Genomic DNA, 25,380 nt, shown 5'->3' with positions numbered 1-25,380 from the left:
TCCCATCCTGGCTCTGAGATCATCCTTCTGACAAAGATCTGAGTGCAGGAACACAGCATCTTTCAGGCAGGGGTACCCCCTGCTCAAAACTAATTTCATTTTTTTAAGAAGGCAAATAGCAGCTCCCCAGGAAAAACAGTGACACTAATGTATCTGTATTACCAGTCCTAGTTTCTAACAAGTGTATCTCAATTCACTTTTTTGACTTGGGATGTCCCCAGGACTCAGCCACTGCTGGACTCCAGCCTGAGAACATTCAGAGTATTTCAGGGTGACAAATAAAATCAACAAAGCCATGTCCAGGACAGACTTCTGAGCAACCCTATGAAGTCAGTCATTGCTGTCTGAAGCTCTGGAGAGTAAGTTTTCAATCCTATGGGACAGCCAGGAAGCAAAGGACTCTCCACACCTCTGCTAAAGGAGTCCCAACCCCTTGCTACCCATCCACCTTGAAGGGTGCCACAGCACTAATGTGATGTGGCAGCAGACTCAGTACTGACTGGGAATGTCTTTGGGATCATTCTCCAGAGCCAGAAGAGTGAGACACATCAGTGTTGCTTCTTTCATCAGCCACAACTGTAAAAAAATGCACCAAAAGAGTAATAAGGATTTGGAGGAGCCATGACAGAACTGGGGCTAGCATAGGGAAACTGGGGCTGAAATTTTGGGGGGGTCTCACACCCTTTCCCCACCTGAGAAGCACCCAGTTTGGTGTACCCTAAACAGAGAGGCATTGTAGGGCTCTGGGGGAAGGAGCTGGCAGTATATTGCCCAGCCCTATGTTGCAATGCTCGTCCTCTGAGGCTGGACACCGTCCCCCCACTCTGTGCCACTGACACAGCTGGGCAACAGGCTCCAGCCTCATGGACTGCAGACCTTCATGGGGTGCTGGGCTTTTGGTGAAAGCCAGAAATTGTGTGGGGTGGCAGGACTCATCCTTGGGAGACCAGCCTTCCCAAAGGCTGTATTTAAGGCTGCAGCCAGCAAGAGGGTGTGGCACAGCCTGGACACACCTGGCAGTGAAGGCAGCGCCCTGCAAGAGCCCTGAGAGCACCAGGGATGATGCCTGGTAAAAAAATCCCTGCCATGGCACCAAGACCAAACCTTCATGGTCATCTTCCAGACTGCAAGGATATGGGGCAACACTACAAGCCATGCCTCGACCCAAGCTGGGTTCTCCATTCACTGCTCTCAAGCCTCAGTGCCAGCTCCATAGGCTCACCTAGGGACACTCCAGTAGCCCAACACCATCTGGGTACTGCAGAGCAACTGTACAAGCTGGGGAGACCAGGCAGCACATCTCCTGTCCTGCCTGACAGGCCAGGCTGCCTACATCTTGAAACAATCCGAAAATCATGGTCTCCTTGCCTAACAACATCGCTTGGGAATGCAGCCTCAACCACAAAGCCTTCAGCTGCTGCACAGCCTCAGATTCCTCCAGAGTCCACAGTCACCTCTCTCACCTACAGCCCCAATGGGGAAGCAACAGGCAAGGCAGCTGGAAGCACAGTGGATGCTCCACATCCCCAGCCCTGTGGGAGATCCACGCTTCCATCGACCCCAAACTGCCTACACCCACATGCCCAGTGTGCAGCTCCTGGGCACCAGCTCCTCCAAACTAAATGAGCTCTGGACAAAGGACAGAAAGGGAAAAGGAAAGGATCCATTTCACTTAGTACCCAGGAGTTTACCAATCTCTGAGACACCACAGGATGTGAGTAATCCCAAAGCTGCTTGCAACCAAACTAAAGGAACTAAAAGCATGGGAATGGGATTTGAGAGAGGGCTTTGTGCAAGTATAAGATTTCCTGGTTTGGAAAGCAAACCCAGCACTGTGGTGCTTCTGCAGCTTGTAGCCTAGCCCCATTCTCCAGCCAGGCCCCAGGAGCATTATTCTGCAGACTTGCTTCCAGAAGCACTTCAGCAAAATTCACCCTGGGTCAGCTCAGCCAGATGTGGAAGCCAATTCCTTTAATGCTCTGCACCTGGAACAGCAGTTTAGAGGATCTGCAATTCATCTCCAGTGCCCAGGACAGGGCAAAGCCCAGAGCACCCAAACTGTACCACCTATCTTTTCTCCCCAAAAGGGAACCATCCTCTTCCTCTTCTTCCCTGCCAGCAGGAGGTCTCAGACCTACCCCAGCTATGGAGGAGGACAACCTGGCTTAGAGGAAACAAAACTTAAGACCCAGGATGTGATAGAAGCAGCCAGCTGCAAAAACTGGCCCAGACAGCTGTTCTGGCAGAGGACAAGACTGGCTAGCATCTGTTTGGCCTCCCAAAGCAGAGTGGACCTCACATGCTCCCATGCCAGAGCAAAGAGCTCACAGCTGTCCCAGCTCCACCATGGAGCCAGCTCTTCCTGGGGCTGCAAAACAAGCATGCAAGCTTCAGACCTGAGGTGGGAGCTGAATGTATTTACACCACCAGCTCAGCACTGAAGAAGACAGCTTTGTAACACGCTGCTGAACATTTGTTCCCTGTCTGTGTTCATTCATAGTTAGCAAAGATGACGTGATCCCTGGGAAGGCACTGCTGCAGCACACAGAGGGGAAGGCTGCTCCCCCCTGGCTCCCCAAACCTGCAGGGCCCTTTGCAGCACCCGAGGAGCACAGCACTTCACTAAGGGAAGGCCCTGGGCACCTTGCAGCAACCACACAATACACTTTTCCTGCAGAATGGAGTCCAGGGAAACCAGCTGGGAGAGAGCAAAGCTGACCTGGCCAGAGATGCCCTAGTCCCCACCACTAACTTCATGTGAACAAAAGGAGTAGCCTGAATCTATTCCCAGGCTGCAACACTTTGATTCTGACTGAAAGACCAGGATTAAGAGACCCTTTCACCACTTTTTAACTCAGCTACCAACTCTGGATGCGTCAGCTAATCAAAAAAAACTTCAACAAAGCAAGGTGGCAGTGATAGCTTTTAGCACCCTCGGAATCCATTCCCAGTACATGACGACCCTCCCCCCCCCCCCCCCCCCCACCACATCCACACTGTGACCATGATGCTTCTGCCCCTGCACTGCTCAGACCACTGAAGAAACTAAGCCTCTGCAATTTGTCCAGCAGCAATACAGGCTATTGCTCTTTGATGAGAAACCACTAAGGAAAAGGAGGATTTGGATGAGCTAATGCGCTCACTCATATCCCAGTGCCGCACTCGCTCCCAGCTCTGTGAACCTGTAACAAGGCAAGGCAGACACAGGCAGGGCTGCCACTGCATCCCTCAGCAGCTTCTTTAGCTGCTGCTAACCCCAAGAAAAACCAACAAACCAGAACCACACCTTGGAGGGTGACTTGGCTCCCTGCAAGCCTGGGGCAGAACCCTGACAGTCCCCAAAGGAAAAGAGCAGAAGAGACAGAGAAGCTCACACTCAGGTCCCATGTCCCAAACGCAGGACTGACTGACCACCTGTTCTCTGAGAAAGACATTGGGTCATAGCAGAAGTCTGGTGTCAAAGGCAACCACAGGCACATTTTCAGGAAAGACCATGACCTGTGCTCCATCCGAAGGGCACAAAAAGCACAGCAGGGATGGTGTCAAGGCCTGGGGTCCTGGCCTCTCACAGGTTTCAACATCATGCTCCCAGAAAGTGTTATCAAACAGGTCTTGTCTTTAGGAGCAACTTAAAACATCATTGTCTGCAGGCAGCAATTCCTTCAGTTGCCAAGTCCTTGGGAATGGCTCCAGCACTCAGGCTTTGCTTTTAGTCACTCTTGGATCAAAGAGCAGCGAACTCTACATTCAAGCCCTGGCTTGCTTCCAAAGGCTGGGCAATGAAATCACTGAGCTAGAGCATCCTGAGCTTGCTGGTCCAGAAGACTTGATGAGCCCTCTGTCAGAACAAGGCTCCACTGCCTGCAGGCAGGTTTAACTCCTCATGTGCTGGGTGTGCACTGCTCAGCAGCAGCTCAGCCCATGCAGGCTTGGCAGCACTTCCTACTAGGGAGCAACACTCAAGACAATGAAGTGCTGCTAATGTTCAGGACTGTAACTCTCCCCTGACAGCCTTTTCTTCCTGCTGCAGCCAGGCACAGCTTGCACGTGATGCCTAGGACCTAATGGGATTGACATATCTCTCCAGTTCTCCCTCATCCCCATCCACAATTGCCATCCTAAGCTATCAGCAGCACTGTGCTTGCCCGCAGTGTCTGGGCTCCTTCTAACCCAGCCTTCACTGCAAGCAGCCACATCTCCAGAGCAGCAAGCCAGCCCTCTCCAGACCAGGAGAGCCACCAAGAGCAGCAGGCAGTGAAACCACTCACCTGGTGTCCTGTCCTGTCCTCTCTGCCAACACTGGCTCAGCCAAGCACTTCGTACCTTGATCCCATCTTCTGCTCCCCATCCACTGCAGCCCACAGGACACAGACTGCCACAGAGCAAGCAATGCACACCAGCATCTGCTCTTTGTCCCTGCAAGGCTCTCAGCGAGCACAGGGCCCCATACAGACCTCCCATTCATGTCTCCAGCAAGCCATGTGTTTCCTGGCACAGTTCATTATGAGCACGCTCATATAAAAGCAGATTTTTGGCATGCCAGAACAGGGAACAACACATGGGTCGGCTTTTCCTCCCCTCCTGGTCACAAACGTGGAGCCACAGCAGGCTCACTTGAGCCAGCTGAAGCTGCAGAAGCAAGCAAGGAAAATCATGAATGCCCAGTAACATGAGCAACCCCGTGCCTCCTGGGCTGGCCCCTACAGCCACATAAAGCAGCTGCTGGGAGCAAGCCCGCTCCACACACAGCTTCTTCCACTGCTTAGCAGATACCCCTGGAACAAGAGCCAAGCCAAACACCCAGAGATATTTGCATCTCTAAATTATTTCCAGCCAGAGTGTTCCTCCATGCGAGAGGTTCCAGTTGAGAGAGCCTCTCAAAAGGGTAGAGCTGCAAAAAACCACCAGGCCAGATGGAAATGGTTTGATTCAGGCAAGGAGCTCTGAACGCAGCGAGCAGCCCAACATCTGGAAAGTCTTTGGGCACTCATCATATAAGGTTTTTAAAACGACATCTTTTCCCATTCCAGTTAAAGTAAAATCAAGAACTCGCTCTGCACCCAGGAAAGTAATCATGGGCACAAAGCAGCATTTCCAAGAAATGCTCTGCTGAAGTGGCTTTGGCTTCATGAGGCAGGAGAAACTGGACCGGTACCAAGGAGCTTCAGGTCATACCAGGGTGGATGTAAACGATTTGGAACTTGGAAAAGACATCATCTATTTGCCCCTGTGATTGCATCACACACCTGGATCCACCAGCTCTGCTGTGAGAGCGTGGGTATGCTCAGATGACCACGGAACCTCCTGCCTTTGTGGCAATTCACTCCAGATTTGCAAGAGACATGATATGATGCCTGCACACCACCACTGAGTTTGCTCCAGGTGCCCCATAGCTCCTCTCTCTACTGCTTTCTGTGTGGAGCACACACAACCAAGCAAATATTGAGAAGCCAGTTCAGCCCTTCAAACAAAGCTCTTGAATGGGGAGGAAAAAAACCAAAACATCCTCTCCAAAAAAAAAAAAAAAAAAAAAAAAAAAAAAAAAAAAAAAAGGAAGCAACCACTTAGCACAACTCCCATTAGCCTCCCAAAAACTGTTCAGAGAGGCTTCAAGCTGTGGGGTATCCCTACCCTTCCAGGCCCAGAATCCCGTACACGGGAACAGCCAAGCCCAGTTTCTCAGTAATTATCCCAAGAAACCAGAATAAAGCCACTGGTGTCTGAACGCTGTGAATCAATTGCTGGAGCAGACTGGCAGCACTGCCAGTGATGTGCTGGGGTACAACTGGGCCCTGGGAAGAGCTCACTGCACACACAGCACAGCAGCTTCTGCTGCACACAGCCCATCCCAAGGCAGGCAGGTACTGCTCACACCTCTGCTGCAGGAGAAAAGGCCACTAGAACTGAGAAAAAGGCTCATCACAAGGACACTGAGCCCAGGAAACCAGCTCCAGACTCTTGACATCTGCCAGCACGTGTCAGGATAGCCAGGCCATCCTGGCACTGACCTCACTCACCCAGTTCACACCAGTCTGGGGCTTCCCTGCCTCTGTTCTTCATGCTGCCCTTTCTACTTTCCAAGTCCAGACCCTCTGAATCCCAGTCCTCTCCCCAGCCACACATCCCACAGACCTGCTTCCTCCAAGACCATCCTAGGCTCAGTTTCCTAACTCTGCTACAGGAGCTCCCTGCCTTCACCTTTATACCAGCAGTGAGCAGAGACCCTGCCTTCCTGTGTGCCCAAAGACAGGCAGCAACCCAACCAAAGCATCAGAATGGGATGACACCCTCTGAAGGCAGGGACAGGTGGGTGGGGAATGAGGAAAGAACTAGCTGCTACTCTGGCAATGAAAAAGAACAGCAAACAGGGGTGCTACTCTGCAGCCACAGAGCAATGGGAATATTTTGGGAGGTTCCTACTCATTCCCAAGCTAAGCAGGACTGCTGTCAACCAACACCCCACTGCAGGCTGACGTAATCTGGTGGGGCAGACACCATGTTGCAGAGTTTGTCCCCAAGGCTGTGGGATTTGCCAGTGGTCTTGATGGAGATATGTGTCTGGGCTGAACTGCCAGCTGAGCCTTGCCCCACAGTTTCTCCCAACATCTCAGCATCTCGCTCAAACAGAAAAAAGCTGGAGCAAGAGAGGGAACTCCCCACGGTAGCTAAGCTCCTTGGCTCCCTGAAACTGCTGGGGCTGCTGAACCAGAACAACTGGCCTTGGAGGAGCCCATCTGCCCTGGGAGCACACTGACACTGCTCCCAGCCGTGCTCTGCTGCACCAGGGCTGCAAGATGGGGCATGGGCATCTCGAGAAGACACTGCACCAGGGAAAGAACGCCATTCTTTTGGGTCACTGCGTGGTCCCAGGCCACTAAGAGAAGCCCAGACACCCTTTCTGAGCAGCCAGCCCAAAGAACCAACCCAAGCCATGAGTGCAGTGCTGCAGTCACAGAGCTGCGACAGGAACGGGGCAGAATTAGCAGCCGGATCACTGCTTCTCTTGCCCAAACACCTGGGGCACAGCTGCATGCTGGCAGCACCACTGTGGAACAGTGTGGCAGCACCATGGCCTGTGGAAAAGGAAGCTTTGGCTGAGTAAGTGCACCCATACCTGCTTGCCAGGCATCACAGCAGTGGTGGCCACGGGACTCCCAGACCAACACCTTCGTCACAGATAAACAGAGACAGAAGAACAAGTAAGACAGGAGGCCTCAAGACCAGCACAAGAGATGGGAGTCCTGCTGGCTCAATTAAACCATCTTCAATGGGGCTTCAGCCAAAGGCTCCTGAGCAGACATTGCCAGCTGCACTGCCAAGCCCCAGTGAGAAACACAAATGTTTCAAGAGCGACTCAGCACCACTGACAGACTTGCTGCACCCACTGGTCCTGCCAACCAACTCTCCCAGGCTTGCTCTGAGCCCTTGAGCAATTCCCTGCTTTCCTCATAAACACCTGATGTTTGCTGCTGGCAAGAGACACAGTGATCTGAAGGCTAAGCTCTCTGGCCAGCATAGCAGAGGGAATGCACTCTTCTCCCAATAAAAGAAACATGGTAGAAAGATGCCAAGTGGAAAAGGACAACAAGGACGGGCCACATGCTTCCAGTATAGTGGCCTTGAAGGATGATGCTTCCCCCACAATTTAAGCGTGGGCCATGTGAGAATGAAAGATGTCTTTACTAAGCAAAACTCCTGTTGGTAGAGGAGAACCCAGGTGGTGTTGAACAGGCAGGCAGGTCCTGCCAGCTGGGAAGAGCTGTGACAGAGCTGGCTCATCACTCCTTGCCCCAGGGCTGGAAGCAAGGTCCAGTGACACTGCTGCACCCACAGGGTCTGTGTGGCTCAGACCTCATCCCATGGCAGCTGGGGCCAGCACCTCCAGGTATCCACCAGTTCTTGCCAATCTATCTTCACATCCTTGCACTCAGGCTGAGGGCCAAAGGCTGACGTTGCTCCTGCCATCCCAAGCCCAGCCAAGAGGGATTCCCCCATAACAGCACTGTGTGTGTGGATGGAGCTCCTGGCCAGGGCTCCACTTTTTCCCTGTTCCAGCTGAAACACCGTTCCAGATGATGGGAAAAAACAGAAGAAGCTCCATAAAACTGTCTGGCACTTCCCTTCAGCAAACAGGAGCCCCAGCCAGCCGCTCCAGAGAATGGAAGCTCAGGCTGTAAAGACAAAAGGGTGTGGGGGTGGGAAGAGGCCAGGGCAAGGGAAGCAGTGCAGAGGGGAGCAGCACGCACACAAGGTCTGCAAGCAAAGCCAGCTGTTTCAGAAACAGAGCTGCTGCCCAGAGCCAGCTCCTCTGCATGCAGCGAGGTCACCAAGGCTGCACTGGGCATGGAGCACTCCCAGCAAGCCCTCCTTGCCCTCCCAGCACTGCTCGCTGGAGAACAAACATTGTTTGCCACTGGAAGTGCTTGAGTGGGCTGTTCCTCTGCATGCTGCCACCAAACCCACTGGAAGGAAGAAAATATCCCCAGTACCACCCAAACCTGCGCTTCCCTTTGGGTATGCTTGGTCTGGGCATCCTGCAAATCTTGCTTGCTCAGGGGGAAAACCTTATCCAGCAGACCCCAAGGCAGGGCTCACCAGCAAACTCTACGAACACCCCGAGAGCTACAGAGCAGAGCAGCAGCTGTAGGAGCAACCCAGGGACAGAAGCTGCAGTGCAAAACTCACATCTTACACCACTGCAAATACCCTCTGTCCATTTTGCTGACAGTTGTATGTTTACACCATCTGTATGGACTTCAAGCCCACCCATAAGCAACTTGCTGGTCCCAAACAGGACTCTGCAAGCTGGGGACAAAGGGACAGCTGCACTTCTGAGCCTTGCGTGCAGGGAAACAGACAGGGAGCTTATTTATATCCCAAGCTCTGCTCTAGGATAAATATTTTAAATCTCTCTCCAGGTCATGTCAGTATATTTACAGCTAAGTTTCCCTTAATTATATGCCTGTAGAGACTCAGATGGATTTGCCATGAAGATCCAGCTGGCCAAGCTCTCCAGACAGCTTCCAGCTCTTGGGAGAAATGGTTCGTCCAGTGCCATGGTCTTGAAAACGACACCGCTCTGGCAACTGCTGCAGGGATTCAGCTGTGTTCTCCTTCCTGCTGCTGCCTCTGTACAGCCCACCCACAAGCATGCACTCAGCCACTCTGCCTTCCCAGGGATGAGGAGAAGTCATGGAGACTGGGAAATGCCACCAGACAACACTAGATCGGGGCAATCCTACTGCTGAGCTCCCTACGGAGCACAGCTGCGTTGTGGGTCTCACTGGAAGCGAATCCCTGGAGCATCCTGCTTCACCACTTGGTTGAGCGAGGGTTTGACCTGCTTGCTGCCCTCCTACAGGAAGGAAAGAAACTCCCACGGGAGGCAATCACTCTTCCTAGCAGCCATCCCGGTGCGGCAAAGTAAAAACTGCTGTGAAAAGGCACAGAGGAGATAGCTGAAACAGGCCCCACTCCATTACCTGCAGTGGTTCTTCTTGTATTTCTGTGGGCTCTGCAAGGTTGGGTTTTGACCTCTAGCTACCTCTGAAGCTTGAGGAGGATGGACTGGTTGCCCAGGGCTTCCAGCCGGGTTCATGGGATGTCTACCAAACACTACCTGTTGTGCACTGTACATCCATTTTTCCATCTGTGTGGCACTGGCTTCTTCCTGGCTACAAAGCACCATCCACAACTCCCCCTGTCTGTCTCCAGCTATGTCCTACAGGTCTGCAGATTTCTCCTAGATCCTTCTCTTTTCATTGCTAGAAAGCTGAAGATCAGACCCTGTTTCACAATCACAATTTAAAATTGTGCAGGGAAATGCTGTTGTCCAGGACTTACCTCCTGGGACAAACGTCACCAGGGAGGCTGGACCAGCAGTACCACCTCTGAAAACAAAGAGGGCACAGAAAAGAACAGTTCCTTGTTTATTCGCATTAAAGCCATTTATGAATCTATATTAAAAGCCACAAAAATAGGAAAGCAGATGGGAGAAGCTAGTACTTCTTCTGCTCATGCAATATTAATTAAGAGGCAGCTTCTGTATGAGACATTGCTACATTATCTCAGCTAAAAATGGAAAAAAGTCACTGAGTGGGAAGAATATACAGCAGGGCACTTTCTGGAATATTTTACAAATCGATAACTAGGCGGAATGTTTGCTACAGATAAATCTAATGCAAAGCCCCAGTGTCAAAGAAAAGCTCAGCTATAACAGACTCGCTGAGACAGAAATTCATACTTAACCTTGAGAAATAAGTGCTTTTCTCTATTGCAGCAGAAAAGCTGATCTCCAGTATATCTGGAGAACTATTTGTTCTTACTGGACAGTCAGAAAGCCACCGGTGCCAAGAGTACCCAGACATCCTAAGCACCCAAATGCCAAAGCAGCACACAAACAGTGGCAACAGACACTCAACAACCAGGTCCTGGAGGGCAAGAAGCTGTGCTAAGATAGCTGTGGATGCCTGGCTGCTCAGTGTGGCCACTCAGCAACCCAGGTACAATGGATTGCTCCATCAAACCCATGGCAGGCCTTTGTCAGCAGGAATGCATCTCCAGCCAGTGAGAGGCAGGTCAAAATCCCTGCAAGGCCACAGAAACAAAACACGATGGTGAAGGATGCCCAGTGTGACAGTCTTTGTTACTTCCTTGCCAAAATTCTAACCATTCAGATTAATGCTTTCTGCTTCAGGTCATGCGGCTTTGAGACTTTTCCTCAGATGAGCAGAAGAATCCTTATTCAGAAAGTCTCATGATCTCCAAAGACCACCTGAACACCTCAGCAGCCCTGCCCCAGCTCTGCTCTGATTGCTCATCACCTTCTGTGAACTGGAGGCCTGACTCAGGAGACAAAGGCAATCCCAAGATGGCAAGGGGAAGCCACAGCCACACCTGGGAAAACAGCAGTGCCCAGAGGCAGGCACTGGAGAGAAACCAAGCAACAGCCAAGTCTGAGAAGGGGGCGTGTGGCATGCCATGGCAGGTCTGGATACAGAAAGAGGAATCAGGAAAAGGTGGAGATAGGAGGCACAACTGGAAAAGGAACTTTCTGGCACCTGAGCCAGAAAAAGGCAGCAAGACAGAGACAGGACAGGGGCAGGAGGGTCAGTGCTGGTGAGGGCCCAGCAAGTAGCTCCTCCACTTACACAATGGAAGGCTGCAAGCAGGCACACAACTTGCAGGGAGAGCCATCAGGAGTTAACTCAAAAGAAGAAAAAAATGTCAGATGTGTTGCCTTCGTCCCTCAGCCTCTGCTTGGAGTATGGTGGACAAAGAACTGCTTGAACCTAGTTGCAGGAACAAGATCTCACTGCTACAGAAGAAGTCTCAGCCCAGGAACTGGCCACTCCCATAGCACCTGCCAGGTGCTCAGATGTGTGCCAGGCTCATGGTGTTTACAGCAGGCCATATGGGTGGATAGGAACAAAGAACATCAAATAACTCATGAGAAGCTTAGTTTTTTTTTTTGTTTGTTTGTTTTTTTTTTTTTGTCCAAGGCACTTTGGACAATTCTTGCAAACGCTGAAAGAGAATTTTGGTGTTGATCCCTCTGCAAAGGCAACTGCATAACTCGACCTCAGCAGCACAAACCCATCTATGATCCCATGAATGGTTAAGGAGAACTGGATGCACCACCCTTTGTGGCACCCTACAAGAATGTCTGCCTTTATTCTCTCTGATCTTGTCTTTGCTAGGAAAGACAAAATCCATACTCTTTCATCCCATTAATGCTTCCCAGTGATCCAGGCACTGCCAGCAACCTCAACAGAGCCAGCAGCTTGGAGCAGCTCCGTGCCACAGGAGTGCCAGGCTGCCCCAGCAGAGCTGGGACACACACCAAGGCACACTGCACTGGAGAGCAATAAAGGCACTTGCAAGCTGCAGCTTGTCCTGCCCTTAACCATTTGGACAGTCACTGTATGGTTTGAATCAAAGACTTCCTTTGTGCTCCCAAAGAAGCCAGTGAGCAACTGCGAGGAGGAGAGCGTTTATAAGCACGTCTTAAGCAATACCATGCCTATGTCATGCCAGCATCACTCACAGAAAGGACAGAGTCCCCCCCAGAGCTGCCCAGAGGCACAATGAGCCTCCCCTCTGCAGTCAGAATGGGACTTGGCCTCCATATGCCATGGCTCTGAGGACAGAGCTGTCTTCTGGAGTGATGGAGGACAGAGCCAACCTGCCAGTCTGCCCAAATCCATAGCAGTAGGTGCAGTCTTGGCCGCTCTTCAGGCTGGCCTGAGCTGCATCAAAGTGTGGCATCCTGCTGCTTGGACAAACCTCATTTCACAACAGTATCACAGGAGAGGAAAAGTTACAAATCCTTAATATCTTAGACCTACAAACATCTTGGGCATTAGCACCAAAGTCTGAGCACAGCGCTCACGAGCACTGCTGTCTTACAGGATAGAACTCACCTAGGAACTGAACACAGGTCAACCGGGGCTGAAATACAAAGAGGCTTGTAATCCTCACTCACTTAAACCCCAGCTCCTTTCTGCACCTGGTCCCAGCACAGACAGCAGCCCTACGCCATTGCTTTCTCCCAGCATGCAACATCTTGTTTTCTAGAGAGGGAAGGTTCATGCCCTGAAATCAAATGCGTCACACGCCACCTTCCAGATAGGAATCTGCTCATATCAGTTTTCTTCATTCATCATCCTGCACAATACAACCATCAATCCAAGCCATCCCAACCTCAGAGAGTCTCAGACCACCTGACAGTGGTGGATTCAATTCATGCATGCTCAGGGGCCCTGTGCACACTCCAGTTCACAGATGCCAAAATCCCTGCCTACTCCATTCAAGTCAGAGCCTAATATGACAAGAAGAAGACAGGCCACGGGTATCCCGCTGGCAAGGACCATCTCACAGGAGGACTCATCAGATAAAACCAGCCACACCTCCTCTCCTGACACACAACCTGTGCATGCCCCCTGTACAGGGAGACAGGAGTTCACCAGTGCTCCTCACAGTTCTGTCCTGAATTCCCAGTTTTCCTTCTGCTCTTGGGGGCATCTGAACACCCCAGCATTCATCTGTTCTCAACCAGCAGAAATGTTTTAATTATAGCATGGACCTTGCCTGGATGGCACTTTCTATTTTTAAGGATTAAAAGGCATTTTCAAAAGACGCCCTTGCAAAATAATTTCAGAAGGCCAAAATCAGAGAATAAAGATTTCTGCAAGCCGATCAAATAAAAGGAGCAGCCCCAGGCAGTAACTGTCTGCAAAGAGTATCGAAATAGTACCCACCCATCAAGTTTCCCAAACTGCTAAGACAAGCAAGCTTGGGAAAAGTCAGAGCTGGGCAGGCACACCAAAACTTCTCATCCCAGTCACACAAACCAGGCTTTCAGAAACTTTCAGACCACTCTGAAGTCCCCCCCCCCCTTGCCTCTCTCTTTGCTGATCAGACAGTTTTTACTAGTTATCTCTCAAAGCAGAGGTAAGCAGTCTGTTCTGTGACCAGACAGAGACTGCGTCCCTGAAAAATACAAGGCTTAAGTTAAGACTAGAAGTACTGTACAGGTCAGCCTTTTAAGCTCAGGAAAAACATATCTGTATGAAGTTTGAAAAAGAGCTGGCAAGAGTGAGAAACTGAGCCAAAGCAGCAGTCAATGAAAAGCACATGCACTGCAAACCTGGCTGCCAACAGAAATTGATGCTTTGAAACAAAGACCACTTGTATTTTGGCTTGAAGATCTTCCACAGCTACTCAGCAAGAGCTGCACAGATTAAAAGGAGACACAGGTAAACACGGGACAGTGCTTACTGCCAAGTAATTCTCTGGAACAAAGGAATGACCAGAAATGGAGTCCTTGCCTTGACTGGGTAGCATGAGTTCATCCTCACTGTGCTGCAACGTGCTAAAGAAGGTAGAGGCAATAGGAAACAACACACAAACCTATTCAACTTCTATTCAAGCAGCACCTGGATCCAGAGCCTGGACTTGGAAAGCTGAAGCTGCTTAAAACACTGAATAAGCCTCCAACCTTAAGAGCCCACAACAACTCACTACAACCAGCTTTACCCATTTCTAGAAGAGACCCAAAACAACTGTTCTACCAGTTCTTCACTCCCTGAGACTACAGACACCTGTGTGCCTCCTGCAAAGCAAGATTCAGGTCTAGTTCCCAAACCAACCTACATCCATATAAAGACCTGTCTTGCAAGCCTTTTCTCCTTCCTACTCCCTGCACAGTGATATAATCAGAAGGCACAGCAAGAGTGAAAAAGGAGATGGTCTTCTCCACAAAGATGATCCTTCCTTCAGTCTGGTCTTTTTTTCAGGCACACCAGCTGTCCACTCTAAACCAAATGGCAAAGTCAAGAGTTCCCATTGCAATGCAAAGGCGGATTTGCTGGTCCTGTGTGACTTCAGAGGTGACCTGACATTGCTCCTCCCCCTAACGCCCAACAGCAGTGCAAGAAAGCAGCCACTGTGATAGGCAAGGAAAAGGAGAGAGCTGAGAGCTCATCACCACAGCACAGCAGATCCTGACAAGGTCTGGTAGGATGAAGAAGCTGGAGCTGCAGGACTCTGAACAGGCCACATCCTCCAGACTCAAATCTGCTTGCTTGCTTCCATATGCTGTGGTTCAGCAATGTCAGCATTAGGAAGCAAGCAAAAAAGTTTCTAGAAGACCTCAGGGCCCTCACCATACCAGCAACTCCTGAACAACCTCCCTAAAAACCAGAGCCCAACCAGGTAATGTTTCTGGAGTGCCGAAAGCTCACACGGACATCAGGAAGAAGATGTGAACCATGTGCAGAGCCTCCAAACCATGACAAAGCCCAGGCAGTGGCCATCGCTCTAGCCACAGCCACATGAAGAGCCTGAAAACCTGCAGCATCCTCACCAGGTCTCCCCCAGAGAACAAATCCTTCTGTGTGCAGCAGTGTGATTGATTCTTTCAGGCAAGGCAGCACACGAGGTATGCTAGAGGCACAGCACAGCCCTTTAACCTCTCTGTGCAACACACAATCTGCTCTTCCAGCAGACTAAAAGCTTTTATAAGTAGCTCTGGGATGCCACCTCCCAGCATCTTCCAGGCAAGGAGTAAGACATGGAATCAGACCACCCACCTTGGCACCTATGCCATGCTGATGCACACTGATCCCAGGAAACAACATGTTACCAGCTGTCAGATTATCATTTCTCCATCTCTCTTCCTCCTCCTCTCACAGACACAGATGATTTCTTTTAAAGGTAGAAGACACTGCAGTTGCTGTTCTCCCACCTCAGACATTATCAGCCTTCTCCAGCAGGTACTGCCACGCCAAAGGTGGGGCTGCCTCTTCCCCTTACACAGCAAAATCCACTGTGCTGGTTCACAGCCTTTGCAAACCCCACCAAACCCAAAGCTAACACCCTGTGCAACTTAAACCTCATCAAGAGGAATGTTCCTGTGCATCTGCCAGGCATCCTGCTAGTCCCGCTGCCCTCCAAAGAGCTGCCTGTCCCAGCCCATGAGACCAACACTTCATGTTAGGAGAATGAGAACTGTTCCTTGGGGTATGGACAAACAATTGCATGTCCTCCAATCTCAGGGGAATTTCCCTCCAAACACCACAGCGGCAACTGCCTTCACAAAGAGCACGTTTGTACCGAGTTCTGTCCACTTCTAAATAAGCATTTGTTCCAAGTTCCCAAATATCGAGAGCAGTGGAAACACCCACTGCTAATGTGAAATATTTTGCATTCCAGGCCTGAGAGGTATGCTTGAAAATGTTCAGAGAGGAAAGAGTGTTTATTCACTGGGAAGAGGTGTACTAGGTCTTGCTATTTACTTTAGTCCACATGTGCTTGCTGTAATACAGCTTTGATCTTTGTAACCCAAATAGAAGATGAATTGAAATGAAGGCAAGAAAAATATTAGTGTAAAGATCCTCTAGTAAATACCTGTAACCTGGCCTCACAGCCTTCAGATCCTTTTGAAGTGCCTTATCACTAACAGCCAAACTGGCCCTTATGTTCTTGTCCATTGCCTCAAGGCAAGACTCTTCTCCTCCTATCCCTTTCCTCCCTTCTTCCCTCCGCTCCCATTGAGCTCCATGGCCTTTAGAGGAAGTGCAGCCTGCCTTCCCAGGACACACATGCCTATCTGCTCGGATGCAGCACGAACCAGCCTTTGGCCAAACAAGGCGAGACCTACCATCTGAGCAATGAGCAGATGTGACCTGCCATCCCCTCACCTCCCTTGACCAAGAGGCATTCAGCAGACTGAGAGGAAACCTGCTCTCATCAGCAAGAGCATTCATCACCCAGCACCCAACTAAACACAGGTGCTTGCTGTAGTTTAAATAACTGCCCATCTGCCTTTAGAAGATGGTCTCATTACAGGTCAATTAAGAGCTCAGAACACATCTTTCAAGGGATCTTGAAACAGGACAGCCCCCTGACCAGTGCCAGTTCCCAGTGGTTCTGGACCCCACTGTGCAAAGAAGTGCCTACAGCCACTATGGAGCTGCCATGCCTTTGAAGCTCCTGCCACTTCGAGGCTCCAGCCTGCCTGGAGCACTGTCTGAACACAGCCAAGTCCCAAGGGGGATCAGATCATTCTTGTTTTCAGAAAATTTTTCTTCTTTAAGACCAGACTTGCTAGGAAACACAAGAAAAGCACTGCCATACAGAAACACAAAGCTCAACACAGGACATGGATGCATTTCCAGAACAAAACAGACCTTCTGGGCTTTTTTTATTTTTTTTTTTTTTATTTAAAGGAAAGTTGACTCAGCAAATATTTCCTCTGCTAGCGTTTTAACCACATGTTCCAGCAGAAGTCAGCACACATCTGGCATGCTGCAGTGCCACTGCCAGAAAGATCACAGCTTTGCTGAACAATGGAAGTGGAGGAAGAGGGACCAGCAGCCCAGGCACCGAGCACTGGTAGATGGCAAAGGACCTGCATAGACCCATGGATACTCCACACCTCCCAAGTCTTTCCCCAGTGCTCTTTCCAAACAGCATCCACATGCAAAGAGACAATGCCCTGCAGCCCACAAAACTTACACCAGCCCATAAAAACCTAGACATCAAACTGCACGTTTTGGCTGCACTGATGGCGCCTGAGATTTTTTACAGAGTCTGCAAGCTGGACAGCTGCGTGTTGCCCCCAGTGCTGTAGGACGTGTTCCTGCTCAGCAAGGGAAACAAGGGGGAGTGTATACGATTGGAGCAGCACGGAAACTCCAGCAACAGCAGAGTGACAAGAAAGGCAGCACACAGGCAGGCTGGCACACCTCAGCTGCCAATGGTGGCCTGCTGGCATATAGGTGAATGCAGCGGCAGGTATAAAGGGCCCTATGACTTCAAACCAGAGCCCAAGCTAAGCGTACACTCCCCCGCCAGAAACAGCCTTCCCAGAAGGCTGCCAAGGGGATGGTAATCATGGCGCTAATCAGCTAAGTAAGTGCTGCTTTTCGTGCTTATCAGCTGTAAATTGGACAATACTTGCCGCCTGGCAGCAGGGCTCAGCCACGGGCTCCTGATATGGACAGGCAGCAGCGCTGTAGATAACTTTCCCTCGGAGGCAGTATTCCGCCCAGGTGCTAAACTAAGATTGCTCTCGATTTTACAGCAGAAACTGCAAAGCAAACTCTACAAGGGTGAGACAGAAAGGACTGCCAACAGCTACTGGCAGGGTTCCCAAGGGAAGAAACGAAGGTGATGTGGCATGGGGCAGCCGTGGGACCCTTCAAAGCCAGGCTGGATAGACAGCTCACAGCCCCCGTGGCTCTCATGCACAGCCAACACCTTGGGCTCCTCAGACAAGGAAAATGGTGCTAGGAGGTCAGCGGGGAGAAACACCACGGAGCAGAGCGAGAGAAGGGAGAGTTCAGGCCTTGCAGCTGGACACCGCGAAAAGCAGCAGCCAGGAAAATCAAAGGGGCCGCAGAGCTCGGAAAGGGCAGGAAGGGTGGCACGGGAGGCGGGGCAGCGAGCTCATCCAGATGCGCTCAGCAAGGGACAAAAACCCCTCAGCGGCCGGGAGGGCAATCTCCACGGGTGAGAACTCACCGCGTGCCTACTGTTTTTCCCCCGGGTTCTGATCTGACCACAATTCATGGGAAAATCCACCCGCTGCTCCGCGCAGCCCTCCCGGTGTCAGCGCCGCCGACGGGGCCGGAGGGGCGCGGGTCGGAGCCAAGCCCCGCTCACGGAGTCTCCGGGAGCCCTTCCCGGAGCGCGCTGCTCCGGGGGTGCCTGCTCGCCGCCTCCCAAACAGACAGCAAACGTCTGGCGTATTTGCATCCCTGTGGATTTCGGCACGACGCTCCCCCTTCGGAGCGAGCGGGCGGGCAGGGCGAGCCGGCGCACGCCGGGGAAGGAGAGCCGGGGGAGGCGTCCCGGAGGCTCCCGCAGCACAGCGGGGCTGAGCGGGGCGGGGGCGCGACCGCCCGGGGGAGGGGGGGGGCAACAGATGGGGCCGCACGCAGCCCCTGCTCCGCGCCCGAGTCCGGCGGGACGAGCGGGCCCCATCGCCACCGGGTTCACGGGGAGCCGGGGTGGGAGGGGGAGAGAGAGGACACGGCCGCACCACCTTCACCGCCGGGGACGGCCGTGGACCCCCGCCCGCCGGCCCCAGAGCGGCCCAGCCACGGACTCGAGGGGAGGCGCGGAGCTCCACCATCCCCCGCCGGGATCCGCATTCCCTGGGCGGGGGAAGCTGCGGTGGCTGTCCCGGCCCGCACTCACCCAGCACCAGCAGTGCCCGCACCGCCGCCATCCTCCGCACCGCCGCCATCCCCCGCGCCGGTCAGCGTGCCCGCCGGACCCCAGCCATGCCGCCGCTGCCGCCCCGCCCGCCGCCGCCGCCGGGAGGGGTTCCGGAGGAGGGGCGGCCACCGGAAACCGGGCGGGGTCGGGAGGAGCGGGGTCCCGCGGGCAGCGCCCGGGTCGGCCCCCCGTGCCTCCGCCGCTCGGGGCTCCGGGCTCGCTGGCGCCATCCCCCGCAGAGTCCCGCCGGCACAGGGGATGGGGAGGGTCCCGCCCGCCTCCTGCGCACCCTCCCCAGCTCCTGCCGGCGTCTCCGGGGTGCCCTGAGCAGCGAGGAGGCGACGGAGCTCCCCTCCCGCCACAGGCGTTCCTTGTAGCCGGGCTGTTTGTTAAACCCGTGGCAGAAGCTCCCCGTCTGTACCGCTGTGAGAGACCCTGTGAAGGCAGCGAGGAGCTAAGGAGCTTCGCACCCTGCTACGGGCAGAGGGCTGGACACACAGTCACAACGCACAGCTCGCTGCCTTCAGCCTTGCTACTCCTCTGCAGGACCCAAGCTGAGGCACAGCAGCAGGAGCTGGTCTGGCCATCTGCGTGGCCCGGGCTGGAGCCTCTCTGCCCGACCCAATGCCTCTGGTGGAACCTGCTGCAAGCCCTGCACCACCGGCTCTGGCAGTCGTCACTCCGAACGCCAGCTTTCCAGCCGGTTTGTTGAGCCTCCAAAATACTGGTTTTGGTACTGTGTGGAGAACTTGCCATCAGACATGGCCCTGAGCACTGCTGGATCCATCACAGAGGACGCTGGAGCCTTTACTCAGAAAAACCTGTGGCACAGGATTGAAGTGTGCTTGCTGCCCTGTGTGGCCATGCCAGCCTGTGCTGCACCAGAAGCCCCCACCATTACCACGTCCTGGCAGACCACAGAGCTGCTCCCACAGTGCATGCAACTGTGGAACTTTGCCAGTAACCACAGACTAGTCCCCTCTCATAGGAAAGCCACGGCCTCCTGCCACCAAAAGCTGTTCTGGTTTTGGTTGGGGACCAAGCAGCCTCAGAGGAAGTGGTAGCCTATTCAACACCCTCTAGAAAGGAAGTTTTACTTCCACCTGCAAGCTCAGGGCAAGCAAAATGGCTGATAAGATAGTAAGAGAAAGGGTCTCTGTCCCACACAAATTAGCAGACGTTGCCCTTATGCTGATACTGAGCACCTGACCCCAGCTTCAGAGAACTGCTTCTCTTTCCCCAGGAGGGAAAGTGAGCTAAGCACTGCAGATCCAGGTATCATGACTTCTCTGAGGAGCATCTGCCGCATCAGCCCTCAGTGCTGCAGGCTGTCACTGCATGTCCTGTGTCCATATTGCCTTTGGTGCCTGAGGACCAAGAACTATATCACAAGATAGCCAGGGAAACACTGTCTGCCCTTGCTGTGCTTACCCAGACTGCCTCAAGCTCCCCTGCAGAGAACGCTGCATCACGTTCAGCCCCACTCTCTCCACAGGCTGGGCATCCAGGTTCCCCACAGCCAGAGGGCAAGCCAGCCCGGAGGGGACAGTGAGCATCATCTGACTGGAGAAAGGAGTGTCAGAAGCCACCTGGGCTGCTGAGCAGCGAGACCACAGAACTGGCCAGGCCTTCCAACCATTCCTATCCCAAAGCTGCAGTGTAGGGACAAAGGGCCAGAGCTGGAATTTGAGCAACAGCGGCAGGCAGCATGGCATACAGCATGAGGAAATTAATTGGGAACTGCATCAGAAGCAGTTAAGTGTCTCCACACCAAGGCTGTTAAGCACATCCTTGCAGGAATGCACCAGTTCCTGCAGCCAACCAGCACGACGTGCAGTCGCATTTGAATTCTCACCTCCAAAGATCAGGTGCCCATGGGGAGCACAGCCACACTGTCCAACCAGGGAAAAATGAGGCAGACCCCTTCCAACATACAAACCTCCTTACCTGCAGGAGAGTGTGCCCAGCACAGGAGAGTTCTTGCAGCAGCAACAGAAGCAGCCTGTGCAGTAATGCAGAAGCTGTGCTTGGCTAAACAGGATGCTGTAACCTGGGCTAATTAGAGCTCTTCTAATTAGCCACAGCTTTGCAGCCTAGAACATCTCCAGGAAGGACACAGCAAGGCTCTTCCCAAGTCAACCCAGCCACCCCCTCATCCCCACCATTAGTGATCTGTAGCTGCAGAGGTTTGAGCTGGGTTTATTTACTGTTAGCACTGCAGCTTCCCCCAGGAAAGCATAATGGTATTCATGGATGTGCAACTCACTAATCAATGCACAACACAACACACGGTGGTGCCACTGCTGCTGCTCTCTGGACCTGCCCCTCTCAGCTTACAGCAGGTCTGCAAAACAGCACCCACAACAGATGGACAAAGGCTGCCAGCGCCTTAGTCTTGGCCGAGGAATGGTGAGTGACAGCCAGGGAGGCACCCAACAGTCCAAAGAGAACCACCCCAGCAGGAAACATGCAGGATTCACACCTGAACCCAAGCCCTTTTCCCCTTGGAACCCAACTGTCTCTGTAGCAGCATTTCAGTGGTTCTGTTCAGGACAGGAAGCAGGCCAGAGGCTACACTGAGCCCCACATCTTGTACACAGTCCTTTGCCTTCCAGACACCATCACCTTGTGATACTGTCCAACACTGGACCCACAAGCCTTCCCCGGCACAGCTCTGCAAGCCCAGTACAGGTCAGGCTAGCACATCACACAAGCCCACATGGTTACTGCTTAATGAGACCCCACCACGTGCTTCCCATCAAGAGCTTGCTCTAGAGGTCCTCCTTGGTGCCAGCTCCAGCCTCAGCTGTGGGGGCAGGTGAAGTGCAGACCAGGCAGGAATTCCCCTGGCAGGACCCTTGCAGGGCAGGCTGGAAACCCACCCCACAGTCTCTTGGTGTCTCACTGTGTGGGTGAATAGCGGGTCGGGACGTGCTCCATCTCCTTTGGGTCAGAACTGCCATCTACACCGGGCCCGGTGGCGCGCTGGCCTGCCATGACGGAGGGGACTCACTCGGCCTGGCAGATGAACCAGATCTCATTGCGGCGCCGAGGGATGCTGGGGTTCTCGTAAGAAGCCACGATGTAGGTTTCCCGCAGCACCGTGTCTGTGGAGCCCAAGAGCTCCCAGAAGAGACTGATCTCCCGTAGAATTGTCTCCTCAGTGGTGATCCCATAGAAAACCCTGCAGCAAAGGGAGCAGCGTAAGCTACAAAGCCAGCACATTCCCGCTGCTAGAGCTCCCATCCCTCTGTCTAACGACCCACAGCAGCCATGCAGGAAGTTTGTACATCTCTGCTGAGCTGAGGAAACACCTCTGGTGCTGGGGTCACCTGGTTATAACCCGGAGCGGTGCCCTCTCGGTGATGTGGATTTCGGGGTCCATGGGAACAGGGGGGTTTTGCTGGAACACTCCTGGGAGATAATAGGCAGTTAGGACCTCACGCTCCAGCTCGGTCCCCTCCTTGGTCAGGTGGATTTCGTTGAGCACCGGGATTGTCATGCCCAGATGGCAACCTGGAAAGAGGTAGGCAGGCAGTGAGACAGGTGTGTTAGCAGCAGCAGCAGGAGCCCTCCTCCCCACTCCTGATGGACAATGGCAAAGCCCTCCCCTCTGTGCAGTCTGCCAGCCCCTCCAGCCCCTGCCTGCACACACCTACAGAGTTCTCCTTGCAGATGTAGCGCATGAGCTTCATGAAGCTCATGGAGATGCTCTGCTCATACATGGGCTCCCCCATGGTGACACAGGCCCACTTCCCAGCTGGGTACCGCCGCTCCTCGTAGGCCGCTTCCTCGCACTGAAACAGGCCACAGACAAGCCGAGTCAGAGTCAAGCACGCTGACAGCACTTCAGCAGCTGGGTGGAAAACCAACACTGACAGGCAAGAAGCGGGGAGACATAAGCCTGCCAAAAGGAGAGGCCCTGCTAGGCAGTGGTTGGCAGAGCAGGACAAAGAAGGTGAGGGGAGCCGGCATCACACGCACCTCGGACAAGGATACTGATGAACGCTGGGCAAAGGCCAGCAGAAGTCAGCAAAAGGAAAGGCACAGACAAGGGACAGGGTGCAAGGGAGACTGGAGGCTCCTGGCACGCACAAGGAATGCAGCACATCCTCAGCAAAGGGCATACGGCTTCCAGTTCCTCTTCGGTCTCTGTCCAGCCTACTCACAAGGATGCTCCTGATTCCAGGCACCCAAAGGTCTTCAGAAAGGCTGATGTTGTTCTCAGGTGCAGCGGCTTTTCCCTGGATCGCTGCTTGCATGGAGGATAACAGAAACATCCCTGCCCAGTAGAAGGGAAAATCTGGCAGAAGAGCTCTAGCACCCAGAAGAGTTGTGAAGACTGGAATAAAAACCATCAAATCCTTCTCCCATGTCACCAAGAAGTGACAGGAGGAAGAAAAGACATGAACCCAGCTGTGGAATTTTGTGGCACGGGTCAAAATCTCTATTTTCAACACAAAATGTCCAGTATTCTGGACAAACCTGACACAGAAGGGGGGGCAAGGGGAGTGGGGAAATTGCATCTGGGTATGTTCACATGTCAGCTCCTGGAATGTCTGTGACCACAGGTAACCTAAACAGGGGCTGGGAAGTTGTAACCAGCACCTATCTTCCTACTGTTAACTTGTTCTTCAACCAGATCAAAGTGGTCATGAGACAAACTTGTTCCATGGAGGCCTGCTTGTGTGCATCAGTGGGATGCCAGTAAGAAGAGTACCTCAAAACACTGTGGGCATTCACCCTCTAGCTGGGGCCATGCCTGCCATTGTCCCACCAAGCAGATGAGAGCGAGAGCATTTTCCAAGCAAGGAAATCACCAATGCCTCTACTCTACCTGCAACTCTCATCTGCCACACCACCTGCAATAAATGAACCAACCCAGTGAAGTCACAGCTTCTGGTTATGCCACAGCCTGATCCTTATCCTAAGCTCCACCACTCTGGATGACACTTGTCCAAAAGAAATATTGAAGATGCTTCACGCAGACGTAGTAGCAACAGGCCCCTGCAATGTGAGCTGGGGAACTGAGCCCTGACTGAACTGGGGGCTGAGTGCTGACAGAGCAGACTGCTGTAGGTGGCATAATAATTCACTGGCCTCCAAGAGGATGAGGGCTTGTAGCACTGGTAGCTCAGGAAAAGCAACTGAATACTACTGATCTGCCTGACCTGGCAAATGTGTCCCTAAGAGCCCCAACTCCAAAGTCCCCTCAGCAATGATGTCAGGCAGTGGCTCTTCTCACTCAGCCTCACGCTCCAAGAATCCTCCTCAGGCACAGATGGGATGCCAACAACAACAACAACAAAAGAGCTCCAGTTCCCACAAAGTCTTGGGGCCCCATTCCTGCCTGGGACTGACACAGGCAGAGAAAAGGCCAGATTAAGTCCCTGGGACCCAGAACAAGGAAAGAGGGAGTGTGGTGAAGCCTCAGTTCAGAGCTGCAGAAGCCACATGCTCAGACATGTTTTACAGGGCGTGTTGGACCCCAGCCCAGAAGAAATTGGTTCACCATTTCTCATACGGAGGACAATTGACAGATGTCTTCTTGGTAGAAAGCCCAACTAGGCTGCAGAGACACAAGAACCAGTCTGACAAGCAGTTATTTCTCAAAGCACAGAAGCACCCTTTTGTGCAAGAGATGAAAATGTGCAACATAGCCAGCACAAAGATAAGATATTCAGGCAAAAGATACCATGTTTGGATTGATGGTTGAGACAAATAACAGCACATGCTCCCCGTCTGACAGCCAGGGTCACAGGCCCTGTGCTCCCCACAGACACATCTTCATCTTGTGCCCGCTGAAATCTCCAGCTCAACCAGCCAACAGAACCAGCACAAACACAAAGCCAGCAGGACTTCGAGCTATGCAACAAGGTGTTTGGAGAATGGCAGCGAGCAGGCGCTGAACTGCAAGTACACTTTCTTAGATGTGCCCACCCCAGCAAGAGCATAGGCTGCTGAAGGAGGCAGCTGGGAGTCAGAAGACCAGAGAAAGCAGCACGACTTGTCCAATTTTAAAATAAAGGCCGGGAAGCTGAGCATTGCCATTTACTCTACGCAGGAGGAGGCGCAGGAGCGGCAGAATACGGCACCGATGCAGAGGTGCCATGCCGGCCGCGGTGCTGCAGGAACCCCGGCGAGGCTGGTGCGCGTATGCCGACACCTTCCCTTCCAGGGCCCGGCTCTTCCTACGGCCCAGGCCGGCAGCAGCACCCGAGGCAGCCCCAGCACGGGCTGGCGGCGGGCGGGAAGCCGGGCGTTCGGAGAGGGTCAGGCCTCACCTTCCCGTGCTGCGAGAGGGACACGTACGGCACGGGCTCGCGAGCCTGGCTGTGCCGGACCATCTGGGCGATCGGGCCTGCCATGTCTGCAAAGGCAAAGCACACGAGAGACGAGGCTCGCCCCGGCCGCGGCGCAAAAGCAAAGTCCCGGTCCGTGCCACCGCAGCCCCGGCGCTCACCTCGGGGTAGGCTCACTCGGTGCGTGCTGGCCACGGCCTCCCAGTGGGCGAACAGCCGTGCCTCCCCCTCCTGGTCGTCTTCGCTGTCGCCGCCGTCCCCCTCGGCGGCCGCGGGCTCCTCGCCCAGCCGCTCCAGGTCCTCCAGCGTGATCCGCGCCATCGCGTCCGCCGGGAGCGGCACGGGAACCCGC

General features: G+C 53.2%; 2 protein-coding genes across 3 annotated transcripts in view; both read right to left on the bottom strand.

Moving 5' to 3' along the window:
• PTK7 (protein tyrosine kinase 7 (inactive)) overlaps positions 1-18,872 on the bottom strand; it is a 35,007-nt gene extending 16,135 nt beyond the window's left edge. Inside the window, exon 1 of one of the 2 annotated variants that reach the window (XM_062490727.1) lies at positions 18,706-18,872. In XM_062490727.1, the coding sequence (XP_062346711.1) occupies positions 18,706-18,754 (49 nt within the window). In that variant the 5' untranslated portion in view covers positions 18,755-18,872. The remainder of the gene's footprint in view (positions 1-18,705) is intronic. The other variant, XM_062490728.1, reaches the window with a different exon arrangement.
• A 2,097-nt stretch (positions 18,873-20,969) lies between these two features.
• LOC134042320 (heme-binding protein 1-like) lies at positions 20,970-25,349 on the bottom strand. The gene is made up of 5 exons (XM_062489515.1): positions 25,190-25,349; positions 25,011-25,096; positions 22,382-22,523; positions 22,059-22,242; positions 20,970-21,910 (listed from the first exon to the last, which is right to left on the bottom strand). The coding sequence occupies exons 1-5, from the start codon at positions 25,347-25,349 to the stop codon at positions 21,736-21,738; spliced, it is 747 nt and encodes a 248-aa protein (XP_062345499.1). The 3' UTR covers positions 20,970-21,735.
• Positions 25,350-25,380: the final 31 nt, after the last annotated feature.

The sequence above is a fragment of the Cinclus cinclus genome, chromosome 3 (genome assembly GCF_963662255.1).
Source record: "Cinclus cinclus chromosome 3, bCinCin1.1, whole genome shotgun sequence".
NCBI classification, from domain to species: Eukaryota; Metazoa; Chordata; class Aves; order Passeriformes; family Cinclidae; genus Cinclus; species Cinclus cinclus.
The sequence above is the reverse complement of the archived record's forward strand: the minus strand, read 5'-3'. Positions and strand labels throughout refer to the sequence as shown.

What these genes read in the sequence shown, in the direction of transcription:
- LOC134042320 (XM_062489515.1), bottom strand. Translation starts at nt 25,349, where the DNA reads ATGGCGCGGATCACGCTGGAGGACCTGGAGCGGCTGGGCGAGGAGCCC. An exon ending in CCGAGTGAGCCTACCCCGAG is followed by an intron (nt 25,097 to 25,189) that starts GTGAGCGCCGGG and finishes TTGCCTTTGCAG; the next exon opens with ACATGGCAGGCCCGATCGCC. An exon ending in CTGCAAGGAGAACTCTGTAG is followed by an intron (nt 22,243 to 22,381) that starts GTGTGTGCAGGC and finishes ACCTCTTTCCAG; the next exon opens with GTTGCCATCTGGGCATGACA.